General features: G+C 42.1%; 1 protein-coding gene across 1 annotated transcript in view; it reads right to left on the reverse strand.

Annotated features, from left to right (window-relative positions):
• Nucleotides 1–13,519: 13,519 nt before the first annotated feature.
• The window catches only part of CNOT1 (CCR4-NOT transcription complex subunit 1), a 1,017,784-nt gene continuing 1,016,716 nt past the window's right edge, over nt 13,520–14,587 (reverse strand). The window contains 1 exon segment of the mRNA XM_030203593.1: nt 13,520–14,436. Coding sequence (XP_030059453.1) covers nt 14,358–14,436 — 79 coding nt within the window. The 3' untranslated portion in view covers nt 13,520–14,357.

Genomic DNA, 14,587 nt, shown 5'->3' on the forward strand with positions numbered 1-14,587 from the left:
ATTGACCTATAAGTGCATTCACTCTGCAGCTCCTCAGTACCTCTCCACTCTCATCTCTCCCTACATTCCTCCCCGGGAACTCCGTTCACTGGGTAAATCTCTCTTATCTGCACCCTTCTCTTCCACTGCTAACTCCAGACTCAGTTCCTTTTATCTTGCTGCACCGTATGCCTGGAATAGACTTCCTGAGCCGGTACATCAAGCTCTATCTCTGGCCATCTTCAAATCTAAGCTAAAAGCCCACCTTTTTGATGCTGCTTTTAACTCCTAACCCTTATTCACTTGTTCAGAACCCTTATTTTATCATCCTCACCTTAATATTCCCTTATCTCTTGTTTGTCCTGTTAGTCTGTCCTAATTAGATTGTAAGCACTGTTGAGCAGGGACGGTCTCTTCATGTTCAAGTGTACAGTGCTGCGTACATCTAGTAGCGCTTTAGAAATGATAAGTAGTAGTAGTAACTATACAGAGTTGTCAAAACACAAGCGGATTGTGAAAAATTGCAAAAAGATCTTAGGAAATTGGAAGATTGGGCTTCCAAATGGCAGAAGAAATGTAATGTGGACAAATGCAAAGTGATGCACATTGGGAAGAATAATCTAACTCAGTTAATTGATGCTACGGTCCACCTTAGGAGTCAGTTCTCAAGAAAAAGATCTAGGTGTCACTGTAGACAATTCACTGAAATCTGTCCAGTGTGTGGCAGCGACCAAAAAAGCAAACAGGATGCTACCAACTATTAGGAAAGAGATGCAAATTAAGACCAAGAATACTATAATGCCTCTGTATCACTCCATGGTGCAACCTCACCTTGAGTATTACGTTAAATTCTGGTTGCCATATTTCAAAACAGATATAACAGAATTAGAAAAGGTTAAAAACAGAGCTACAAAAATGATAAAGGAGATAAACTCCTCCCATACGAGGAAAGGCTAAAGAGGTTAGGGCTCTTCAGATTGGAAAAGAGATGGCTGGGGGAGGGGGGGGGAAATATGACGGAGGTCTATAAAATCCTGAGTGGTGTACAACGGGTAGAAGTGAATTGTTTTTTCACTCTTTCAAAAAGCACAGAGACTAGGGGACACAATGAAATGACATGGAAATACTTTTAAAACAAATAGGAGAAAATATTTTTTCACTCAAAGAATAGTTAAGCTGTGGAACTTGCTGCTGGAGGATGTGGTAACAGCAGTTAGTATACCTGGGTTAAAAAAAAAAAAGGTTTGGACAAGTTCTTGGAGGAAAAGGCCATAGTTTGTTATTGCGATGAACATGGGGGAAGCCACTGCTTGTCCCGGGAATGGTAGCATTGAATGTTGCTACTGAGTGTGTTTCTGCCAGGTACAAATGACCTGGATTGGCCACTGTTGGAAGCAGGATACTGGTATAACACTGAGCTGAAGATTCCAGCGTATTATCTACAATGACACCAGATCTTTTTCTTGAGTGCTAATCCCCAATGTAGACCATAGCATCAGGTAACTGTGATTCAGATTATTCTTTCCAATGTGCATCACCTTGCATTCGTCCACATTAAATTTCATCTGCCATTTGGCCACCCAGTCTTCCAATTTCCTAAGGTCTTCCTGCAATATTTCACAGTCCGCACATTTTTAACAACCTTAGTTTTTTGTATCATCTGCAAATTTGATCACCTCATTCGTTGTTCCGATTTCCATATCATTTATAAATATGTTAAATAGTATCGGTCCCAGTACAGATCCCTGCGACACTCCACTGTTCACTCTCCTCCATTGAGAGAAATGACCATTTAACCCTACCCTTTGTTTTCTGTCCAATATCCAATTCTTAATCCACACCAGAACCTTGCCTCCTATCCCATGAATCTCTATTTTTCTCAGGAGTCTCTCATGAGGAACTTTATCAAAAGCTTTCTGAAAATCTAGATACACTACATTAACCGGCTCACCTTTATCCACATTTTTATTCATGTGTTCAAAGAAATGAAGCAAGTTGGTGAGGCAAGACTTCCCTCAGCTGAACCCATGCTGACTCTGTCCCATTAAACCATGTTTGTCTAGGTGTTCTATAATTTTGTTCTTTATAATAGTTTCCACTATTTAGCCTGGCAAAGATATCAGGCTTACCGGTTTATAATTTCCCGGATCACCCCTAGAACTCTTTTTAAAAATTGGCGTCGCATTGGCCACCCTCCAATCTTCAGGTACTATGGACGATTTTAACGACGCTACATATTACTAATAGCAGATCAGCAATTTTGTGTCCTCCCTGAGTGCCCCTTTTGCTCCTTCATGATCTAACGGTCTCATGGATTCTCTCACAGACTTTCTGCTTCTGATGTACCTGAAAAAGTTGTTACTTTGACTTTTAGCTTCTGCAGCAAGTTTCTCTTCATATTCTCTTTTAGCCTTCTTTATTAATGCTTTGCATCTGACTTGGCAGTGCTTATATTGTTTCTTATTTTCTTCATTTGGGCCCTTTTTCCATTCTTTGAAGGACAATCTTTTGGCTATAATGGCTTCTTTTACTTCACCTTTTAACCATGCTGGCTGACGTTTTCTCTTCTTTCCACCTTTTCAAATACATAGGATGCACCTGGACTGGGCTTCCAAGATGGTATTTTTGAATAACGTCCACGCTTGATTTAGTGTCCTAACCGTTGCAGGCAATCCTTTTAGTTTCTTTTTAACCATTTTCCTCATTTTATTATAGTCGCCCTTTTGAAAATTAAGTGCAGCTACAGTAGATTAAATACAGCTAGGCAACATTTTTGCTTGCATAGCCTTGTAAATGTATTATAAAATATCTGGGTATTAAGTATGTTTTCTTTGTACCGAATCAGTTAAGATAGTTCATAGATCTGAAAAGGACAGTCAAGTCATAGCATCAGTACAGCAGAAGTATATAACAGGTGGTTATTAGGCATTAAGCATATTCTTCTATATTATTTCCTATTTGATTCCCCTGAATTTTCTTTTCCCCTCCCTCCATTATTATGGTCTAAGGAAGACACGATGAGGCATATTTTCAAAGAACTTAGCCTTCCAAAGTTCCATAGGTTTCTATGGAACTTTGGAAGGCTAAGTGCTTTGAAAATGAGCCCCATAGTGAGTTAATTGAATGCCTTAGTTTCTCATCAAGAGATTATATTTGTTTTATATACTACTCACTTATGTATCTTGTATTGCCTGTAACAAGATTAAGGCTTGTGTAATGTTAAAATTGCATAAATAAATAATTAAAAAAATAACAGCTACAGTAGCTCTAGCATCCAAATATTTCTCCACATAGACTCCTGAGCATCTTTCAACATGCTCTTTACAAGCCAATCATCCAGATAGGGAAACACATGGAATCCCAAGTCCATGTAGTGATGTGGGAGCTGATGTAAGGCCAAATGGCAGGACACAGTACTAGGAGATACCTCCTGAGTCCTGAAGTACTGGGATACGCATGTAGGCTTCTTGTAAGTCCAGAGAGCATAGCTAATCTTATTCTTTAATCATTGGGAGAAGGGTACACAGGAATGCCGTCCCGAACTTTTCTTTGACCAGGAATTTATTCAGGGACCTCAGGTCTAGGATGGGATGCATCCCCCCATTTTCTTTGGCAAAAGAAGTACCTGGAATAGAATCCCATCCCTTCTTCCCCTGGTGGAACAGGTTCGACTGCATGGGCCTTTAGAATGTTAGAATGGTGGACAGTTCCTCTGAGTATTTTCTTGTGAATGGAGCTGAAGAAAGATGCTTTCAGAGGGCAATTTTGTAGTTTCCATTGCTAACGTAGGGCGTAACAGAGATGGACTATTTGAAGAATCCATTGGTCTGAGGTTACAAGGGGTGAACTTTCTTGGAGAAAAACTCAGTCTCCCTCCTACCGGTAGGTTACCTGGTAAAGTTACACTGACTGCAGCTATTCTCTGCTGGAACCAGTCAAAAACTTGCTCCTTGTTTTGACTGGGGTTGCTGGCTGGGATTTACATGCATGCTGTTGACAAGAAGTATGCTGGGGCTGAAATTGCTGAGTGGGGTACGAAGGAGTGTACCTACACCTTAGAGTACTAGGGACCAACTTACCAAAAAACCTCCTAGAAGAGGAAGGTGCAGAAGGCGTGCACCGGGAAAGTGTGTCAATGGTATCAATGTGTTTCTTGATGAGGTCTGTGACCTCCTTCACCTTCTCTCCAAAAAGGTCATCTCCACAGTAAGTGGCATCTGCCAACCTCTGCTGGACTACCGGGTCCAAGACAGAGAAACATAGCCATGGGAGTCTGCATATCGCTATACTTTGAGCGGAGTTTCTGGACACTACATCAAAAGTATCATAAGCGTCCCTGGTCAAGAATTTGCAACAAGCCTTTTGCTGCTTGGCCAACTGTCAAAGGGATTCGGTCTGCTCCGCAGGGAGAGTATGCACCAAATCAGTCATACCTTGCACTAGGGTCCACAAGTAAAGGCTTGTGCAGAACTGGTATGCCTGGATATGGGAAATGAGCATTAAGGCCTGATATATTTTATATCCAAATGAGACCAGAGTTCAAGTTTCTCTCCTGGGAGCGCCAAAGCAAAATCTCTGAAACATCTGGCCTGTTTTGAGCATGGATTCCATCACAGAATAATGAGACAACTGTGGCTTATCAAATCCAGGTGAACTCTGAATCCTATACATGGTGTCAATCTTTTTGGGGAGGATGGGGACAGGGAGGACTCCCAATTCTTCACCTGAACATCACATAGGATCTTGTGAGGAGGGGAGAGTCACTACCTCTCTAGATGGAATGGCAACTGCCATCTTCTTCACAAAAGCAGGAAAGGAGAGACACTCCGATGGAGACTTTCACCTTTCCTTTGGTAGGGAGGGCTCTGATGGAATACCATAGGACTCCTCCGAGAAGTACCTTGGATCACCACTAGACACCCATGAGCGGCCCGTATTGGAATCAGAAAAAAACTTCTCATGGGAGGGTTGAGACCATGCCTGGAATGATGTTGAGATGCCATCTCCTCTCTTGACTCTGGCAAAGCTTCCGCCACCGACATCGAGGGAGTACCCGCATAGGCGGCTGCTGAAGCTGATACCTCACATTGCAACAGTGACCTCACCACAGGTTGAGGGCTCTGCAAAGGCAGATAGAGTCATGGCTGGCACAAGCACCCCCCAATGCCAATGCACTCTGCTGTAAAAGCCCTACCAAGTGCTCTTGAAGTATGGCCTGATCTGCTCATCGAGTGTTGACATCAGGACAGCCTGCAGAATCATCTGTGTCAACTTGGGTACCAGGTCCTGGCTACTTGGAGACCTGCGCGTGTAGGCAACTCTTCAATAGAGGGGGAGCATTCCTCCTGGTGCCAACACTGGAGCTCTTGGTGCCCCAGTGTTCCCGGAACCATGCATTGAGAGGAATCGATGCCGAGCACTGTCACTCCTTGGGGCCGATGAGGACACCATTGAATCCTCCCATCTCCTCAGCATCACATCTAATGCTGACTAGTCCCAGGGGCCCTGCATAGTGGCCAGTGTTGAGGCAGGAGGAAAGCTACTTGATGCACGTACACACTATGTCAGACAAAGGTTTAGTAGCCATAGGGACCGATGTACCTGGTGCTAGTGCAAGCGCCATCATAGTGTTTTATTTACCCCTCTCTAGACCCCCGTTGGACCCTTGCCCACGGAGGTGAAGAGAGGGTTTCAGAAGGCTCATTCTAAGTCTGTTAAATAGGACCTCTGCTTTCTGACTCCTAACATCTAAAAGCATCTTTGTGTATCTGCTCTCCCACATAATGTGTTAATAAGTAGGAGTTTCCTTGCTTATGTGGATATTATAGAGAATAATTTGTCTGTGTAGGTGTATTAGGGGAAATAAGTATGTAGCCAAGAAATAGATACGGACAAAGGAGATAAGTGGTAATATTGATTTTAATTCTTACCCAATGCAACTTCAATCAATCTGGCACGCTCATCAGTCAAAGTCTCAGGTTAACCGACCGTAGTTCTGCCCTCTGAGTAAAGTGGGGGAATTCTCCAAACTCCTCCAAACTCCTCCTCTTAAATACCCTCTTCTCACTCATTAGACCCAATGGGCATACATATTTTAATATATGAATCATATTTTTCTAACAGTTAGCTTAACCGCAGATCAGAAGCCCATCTCCCCCTTCTACCTATTTCTCAATAACTGTCACATCCTGAGTTGTAAACAACCCTTCTAAAATGCAGAGACAAGCATCCATATTTCATGAAAAGGACTCCATCTTACAAAAAGGACTCCATTTTCTTGACCTAACTCTTTACTATTCCAGCCATTTATTCCTTCACCTTGGCCCTTACACTGTTTTTGGATGTTACACTAGATCCTGATAAGGCTTGCCAGCTGGGCCCTGCTTCAGCAAATACTCAGCTGCAAAGCCATCATTAGATTTTCTGGCCTGGTCAGTGCTTTTTAGCAGCCTAGGCTATAGAGCTCGGCCCACCACTATTCCAGTGGAGGGGTCTCTAGTTGTAACACATATTAACAGTAGATACCCCAATGCCGACATTGATGATTCAGACCAGACTCCAAAAATTTTCTCCGTGTGAGCCTCTCTGGACTTGTGTTCTTTTTACATAGCAAACAAAAAATACAGTTAGAGTTATGGTCTGGTCTGAATCACTGGATACACCAGGTATGGGCATCAACCCCAAACATGGTCTGACTGCACCAAGCACAATGCTTAAAGCCACTGGGAACCTTCAATGACACTGAAGGAAAAATGATCATGGCTAAATCAGAAGACTATGGTGATGAAAAAAGTGGGGGAAAAATCACCAAAGGAGGAAGGGAGAGTATGCTCGGGCCTAAGAAGGTCTAGTGAGCTCAACAAAAAAAAAAAAAAAAAAAAAAAGGGAAACGTAAAACAAGACAAAAAACAATTAAGGGAATAAAGGAAATAACAAACCCCGAAAGGGAAATACATCAATAAAACTTAAACTTGAAGAAAAAAAATGACGCCGAGAGGAGCCACGAAAGATGCGTCTTACCCTCACTACGGATGAAAAAAAGACTAATTGGTTCCACGCTTGCGAGTCGGGCGGGAAGGCACCCATGCATGCACGGCGGGAGTGCTGTCTCAAGCTCTTAAAGATACAGTACGCTGGGCAGTGTTTGGGTGCCAATGATGTCATCACCCACATATGAGAATTAACTGGCTTGCTTGTCCTCGAAGAATAGGATAAACCCAAGGAGAAAATAAATGATCAGATTATGAAACAGGAAATTAGCTCATTTCCCTCCTGCCATTCTTAGGACAAAAATGATTAGAGCCCTTGTGCTCCCCATCCTGTGTAAAGGAATTGCCACCATCTGAACATAATCCAAATTCTTCATAACAATAAAAGTCCATCTCCATCCTGACTTACTCCATCTGCACTTGCACATCAATTTATTCTTCTATACCATATACACCCTCATACACTTCACTCATCTCAGAATTCTCTACTTCATTTACCCTCATCAACCCAGATCCACTTAGACATCACCCTTGAGACAGTCTTCAGTTATGCAGCCCTAAATTTGGAATAACCTCCCACTGGCAATCAGATCAGAATCTTCACATACATGGTTCAGAATTCTCCTCAAAACTTGGCTATTCTCATCTACATTTTCAGATTAGCTTTTCCCTTTTCAGTCTCTCTTTTCTCTCTCTCCTTTCTGCACTTTTTTCTTGTTTTGTTTTAATAATTGTAAATTGCTTTGATTCTTTTTTTTTTTTTTTTTTTAATGAGGGCAGTATATAGCAAGCATCAATAAAATAAATAAGTTCACAGTAACATTAAAATTGCTTAACTTTTTATACAGCACACTTAGAAATGAAGCTTCCAGAAGATAATCCGGGTACTCTTCTAAACTAGAGCACTTTGAGAAAACTCAGTGTGGTTAAGGGGGTTCAAGAATGGCCCCTCTGTGATTCAGAGTACAAAGTAGACAGAAAATACTGGATCTTGATATGAATGTCTGAGAAGGAGCAAAATCCGTGGATGGAGATGGCATTATACTTGGCTGCTGCTATCAAACAGATGACAGATTTTTACAGTACCTCTTAAATTTCTTGAATATCTTTTGCAGAAAGGAATGAGGATGTCCAAGAAGAGAGATGGCACAACAGATGAAGACCCACTAGCTACTGGAGTTGATTGTTGCACAGGGGATGACTCTCTCTGTTGAGAAGCAAGAGGATACCCCTGTGTGTCAGACCTGTGCTGAGGGTATGAAATGAATCTTGTATTGGGCCAATCTGTTAATGATCTGCACTGAGAGGGCATGATGGTTGCACTGACAGAGGGAGAGACTGGTGAATGGTACTTGCCAGAATCTTTTTGATTGTGCAAATAGCACAGAAAAGGGCTGATCAAGGCCTGCACTTTCAGCTACATCCATTGGAAAGACCTTAAGGATGCCTTCACCTCAGGCCTGTGTGAGTGCACAGACCACAGGTGTGCTTTGGGCTTGGCAGCCTCAAATGAGGTTCATACTAATTCCTAGGATTCTTGGCATTGCTCCTTTGCGGCTGTCATCATATGGAACAGTAGAGATCACACCTGTCAAGAAAGATCAAATATTCAGTCAGCTAATCTCTGCACAGAGAATATCCTCCTTTCTTCTTTTTGAGCAAAGAGTCTTCTCTGTTTCATAGAGATGGTAGAATTTGGTCAGGTGACCCTTTCTGGGCTCATGGAAAGTTAGTCTTGTAAAGTTTAGGATCTTTCTCCAAACTACAGGCAAGGCTGGAATCTTGATTTTGGGGCATCTTCACAGAAGAAACAGGGGTGGGGGTGGGGTAGTGGAGAAGAGTAAAGTAAATAATTGAATCAAAAGGATTATCTTGCTATTTCCCTTAGCAACAGCTATCTGGGATATTCAGTGGCATTATCTCTTCATAAAGGCAGTTAATAAATCCCAATAAATAAATAAATCTGCTGCTGAACATCCTTATAGACCACTGACACTACTCGGATAGTGGTGAGGTAGTGTATGGATAGGCCCATCGGACAATCAGTTATCTAAGTTCTCAACATCCAGGCCATGAGAGGCAGAGACTGAAGGCTGGGATGTAGAAGCGACTCCTCGTTCTGAGTAATGAGGGTCGGAAAACAGTCCAATCTCCACGGTTCTTCGGAGGACAACTCCAGAAGAAGAGGGAACCAGATCTGACGGGGCCATCAGAATCATGGTTCTGCGGTCTTCCTTGAGTTTCAGCAGAGTTTTCCTTACTAGAGGTATGGGAGGATACGCATACAGAAGGCCTGTCCCCCAAATGAAGGAGAAAGGCATCTGAAGCTAGTCTATTGTGGGCCTGAAGTCTGGAACAGAATTGAGGGACTTTGTGATTGATCTGAGTGGCAAAAAGATCCACCGAGGGGGTGCCCCACGCTCGGAAGATCTTGCGGACAACGTCCATGCTCAGTGACCACTTGTGAGGTTGCATGATCCTGCTCAACCTGTCGGCCAGACTTTTTTATGCCTGCCAGATACGTGGCCTGAAGCATACCGTGGTGGTGTGCCCAAAGCCACATCCTGACAGCTTCCTGACACAGAAGGCGGGATCCGGTGCCACCCTGTTTGTTGGTATAATACATTGCAACCTGATTGTCTGTCTGAATTGAAATGATGTGATAGGACAGCTGATCTCTGAAAGCCTTGAGAGCATTCCAGATCGTTCGTAACTCCAGGAGATTGATCTGGAGATCCTTTTCCTGAAGGGACCAAGCTCCCTGAGTGTGAAGAATGCGGTCTTTCAGTAGCCATTACCTGGACTCTCGGTGTCGCAACTTCCCTCGACGTCTTCGGTACCGATGTCGATGCTGACGTCGAAGGACTGGACCGATCAGAAAAAAGTCTCTCGCACTGAGCCTCTCGAGCCACCTGGGTCCTGTAGGGGTATTTCCCTGTGATCTCACCTGAGCTGGTCTTGGTTCATACAAGCCTAATGCATCCTGTTACAAACAAGATGGCTGCTACAACCTCTGACCTGAACCTTTGTGTCAGCAAGATCCAGCTTTTCAGCTTGTGGAAAATTACTGACAGGCATGTTCCATCCAAGGACATTTTGTGTTACAACCACCCCCTGATATCACCCTGAGAAGTTGAGAGGGGAGTAAGACCATGGCACCAGAAAGTTACCATTTCAAGGTCACAAAACAAATGACTCTTCTTGCCCATGTAGTGAGCTGGACAAGATCATGATTGGTCCCTGCTGTAACCTGACCAAGAGTTACTAAGAAAGCGGGAACAGAAGAAAGTTAGTGAATCGGAGACCATCGGGGAGTTTGGACTGACAAGAGAAGGGAGAAGACCTGATACACCTGTGAACTGCATATATGGTGAAAATACTCATTGGCTCAGCTATACCCGCCCTGAAGTACAGCACGCAGTGATTGTGACCCTGCTTCCTGCAGAGAGACCCTGCACAACATCTGAGACTAAGATTCGCTGTGGAGACAGCTCAAGTGTAAGAAGAACTCTGCTTCTACCTCAACCAGACGCTGTACAAACAGCCTGGTGAGATATAGAGATTTACTTTGTATTGTCTGGGATTAGTGATTGGTGTTCATCTGAAAAAGATTGGTTGTATCATAACTCCTGGTCAGGACAGGCTGCTAACTTTGTATTTCAGGTTACAAATCAGGTTTCTGTAATTACCTAGTATTTTAGTCCAGAAAGAATCATTGTGTATAGTTATTCAGTAGCAATTTAGTTCTGTTTTATTATAAACAGCAAGTTCTATATTTTTGTATTTTGCTAAGCCTAGCAACAAAGTGATTCTATATTTGTATATCTTATCTATAATAAATCATATATATATCAGCTTTGGCTTGGTTTCACTTCTCTGTAACGACAAAGTTGGCCAGGTTCCAACCAAGGTCCCATTCGCCCCTAGACTGAGTCAGGAATATTTGCTTAGGCAGATGTCTACACATTAGGACCTTGGTATAAGTAATCGGTGGGGAGCTGTTCCCCTAAGAGTTATTTATTATACCTACAGTCCTTTTCTTCATTAACTTACACAGCTTACAGGCAGCACTCTCAATACTACACGACTCCCAGTCAGGATTTCGAACTAACCACAGTACTGAAACATTACTAGTTACTCTCATGAATAAATTCAAACAAATGATTGCAACTGGCAAGAACATACTACTTCTACAATTTGACATATCTAGCGCCTTCGACATGGTTGATCATATCCTTGAGTACTTCGGAACTGGAAGCAACGTTCTCAACTGGTTCAAGGGGTTCCTAACCACACAATCATACCAAGTGACATCCAATTCGACTACATCAGCCACATGGATACCTGAATGCGGAGTTCCATAGGTATCCCCCCTCTCACCGACCTTATTCAACTTAATGATGATATCCTTGGCCAAACTACTATCAAACCAAAACCTCAACCCATACATATACGCAGACGACGTAATGATCTACATTACATTTAAACAAGATTTAAAGGAAATTTCCAATGACATCAACCAAAGCCTACATATCATGAACTCGTGGGCCGATGCATTCCAGCTGAAACAAAGCAGAAAAAACCCAATGCCTAATACTCACCTCTCAACATAACACAAATAACTTCACCACCATTAATACACCAACTCTGAGTCTTCCAATCTCGGATACCCTAAAAATTCTTGGAGTTACCATTGACCGACACCTAACACTTGAGAGTCACGCGAAAAACACAACCAAGAAGATGTTCCACTCAATGTGGAAATTAAAAAGAGTAAGACCTTTCTTCCCAAGAACGTTCTTCCGCAACCTGGTACAATCAATGGTACTTAGTCATCTAGACTACTGCAACACCCTCTACGCTGGCTGCAAACAGCAAATAATCAAGAACACTGCAGCTAGACTCATTCGGTAAAACAAAATATGAAAGTGCTAAACCCCTACGAGAAAAGCTACATTGGCTCCCACTTAGAACGCATCACGTTCAAAATATGCACCCTAGTTCACAAAATAATTCACGGAGATGCCCCAGCCTACGTCAGACCTGATAGACTTACCACCTAGGAATGCTAAAAAATCATCCCGCACATTCCTTAACCTTCACTTCACCAACTGTAAAGGTCTAAAATACAAACTAACGCATGCGTCAACCTTTTCCTACCTGAGCACACAATTCTGGAACGCACTGCCGCGCAACTTAAAAACGATCTATGAACTAACTTCCGCAAACTACTGAAGACCCATCTCTTTAACAAGGCATACCACAAAGATCAACAAATGTAAACTCTACACAGATAACCAGAATTGTCTTATAACGTTTGCTTGTTACACTACTATCATGTTTTATCATCATCATGTTACCCAAGATCCTTCTATAATACTAAATGTCTATTTTCTTATATATTTCCACCATTCATAATGTATTGTAAGCCACATTGAGCCTGCAAAGAGGTGGGAAAATGTGGGATACAAATGCAATAAATAAATAAAATCGGGCCCAAGACACTGGAGGCACCCGAGATGGTCCGGTTGCAGCAAGTGCAGCGTTTGAAGCCGCTGGGCGTCTTTGATGACATGGATGGGAAAATAGCGTCCGCCAAATCAAAAGGCTCAATTGTACCAATTAAAAAGGCACAAAAAAGGGAAAAAAAGATGCGGCCAAACAGCCTAAAGGCGGCCACAACGAAAAAAGAAAGGAAGCTTCAAAGTGTGGAAAAACTAAAAAAAAAGTAAGGAAAAGAAACTTTTTTTAAAATTTTATTTGAGAAGGGAAATAAAAAAGAAAAGGGGTGCGATAAACGCAAAAAAAGCGGTTCTTCTGAGCCAAAAAACAAGGGAGTAGCGGCGAGCACAACTCTCTCGAAGCGTGGATGAAAAAGTACTAGTGTCAGGCTTGCGTTGCGGGCAGCCGTTCGTGCGTGCGCTCAGGACTGCGTGACGGAGTGTTCTACAAACCTCTGTTTTTTTCTAAAACGTTCTGGTCTTCTGGGCCGTCGCGGAAGATGACCCATCATGAGAATATTCAGCCTGCTTGTCCTCGGAGAAAACAATTATATTTTCCTCTCTCAAAGTCAGGCATTGCTATTGCATTCACACTAATCATTACTAAAGAGTGTATAACAAAAAAACAAACAAACCAAGTTTAAAAGTCTCAGATATCAATACTGAAAAAGCTTTTACAAGTGTGCTTAGAAGACTAAACTCCAACACTTTAGGATTCATAGAAGATTTAGCACACTGAAGCTCCATATGAACAACTGCTGCTGAACGCAACCTATTTCCCAACTGGTATACCAGCTAAGGGGAAACATAATAAAGGACAAGAGATTCTTAGCTCTGACACGTGCGATTCCTAGTGAAACAGGAAAGTGAAATCAAGCACAGTTTGCTGCAGGTCATGACTTTAATGGTTAACTACAGAATGCATACATACAAGAAATGGGAAAACTAAAGCTCAAAGAACTAGAAAGGCTACAAAATACAACACATGGACCAATACATTTACAAAACATTCAAAATCCTTACAAAATGGCCTGTATTGGTCCTTTTATGTTTTTTTTTCTTTTTCTTTTTCTTACAAATGTATAGATTGTGTGGCCATGAAAGGGTAGTTCATAGAGTTTTTTCTTTTCCCCGCTTTACAATTTACATGTATAAAGAAAAAAATACAGTAGGTAAGGTTGTGTTTCTCTCACTTAAACAACAACAAAAAACCTCCCAGATGCTTCATTTCCTGCTGCCTTTATGAGAGGGGTTCTAAATAAAAGAAACACTGGATATCAATCCTAATTTCCTTCAAAAGCATCCCCTTTTCATTTATATTTATGAAATATTGATTTAAAGTCCTCTTTCAAAATTCACAAGAAAAAAAAAAACATAATATTGAAATTAGTTTTCAATATTCTTTGGGACTGAGAACAAAGCAAGAGCTCTGCCCTCCTTTCCTCTTGGACAAGTGCTTAGCATCAGCTGCTGTCTTCATCTCCCACTCCATTATGAAGGTCATGCTGGCGCCAGTTATCTTGCTCTCTCCTAAACCCAAAATTTGCACAAACCCACCTAAAAGTCCAGACGAGGTTTTATTATTTCTGGTTCAATATATTTACATTAGTTCAAAATATTCACAGCATCTTCTAGATTTTGGCGAAAAAATTTATACATATATATATATTTATTGAAACTTTGGAACTTTCCAACCCTTTCCCCTCCCCCCTGACACACACAAACATGACTATTCCACTCAAAGGTTGGTTGGTCTGTCCCTGAAGCAGCTGCTGAAAAGTCAGAGGATTCTTCCAGTTGATGAAACAGGGTGGTTGTAGGATCACACCACTCTTCCCGCATTGGCATGAGAGTAAACAAGCTTCGTTTTTTTTTTTTTTTTTTTTTTTTAACTTGCACCAGTGCCTTCCATCACTTGCTGAGCTTGCTTCTGGCCCATGCAGCATTGTGCAACTGACTGGAATAGCCTAAAGCAGAGAAAATAGGGAGGTTACAGCTCAAAAACAAGATTTATGCCTATCATTACATGCTTCCATATGAGCTTCTTATTTGCTACTAGTTAAAGGTTGTTCTAGGGCTGCCCACGCCATGGTTTGCTACTTCACATCTCTACAAAAA

The sequence above is a fragment of the Microcaecilia unicolor genome, chromosome 5 (assembly GCF_901765095.1).
Source record: "Microcaecilia unicolor chromosome 5, aMicUni1.1, whole genome shotgun sequence".
In the NCBI taxonomy this organism is placed as follows: domain Eukaryota; kingdom Metazoa; phylum Chordata; class Amphibia; order Gymnophiona; family Siphonopidae; genus Microcaecilia; species Microcaecilia unicolor.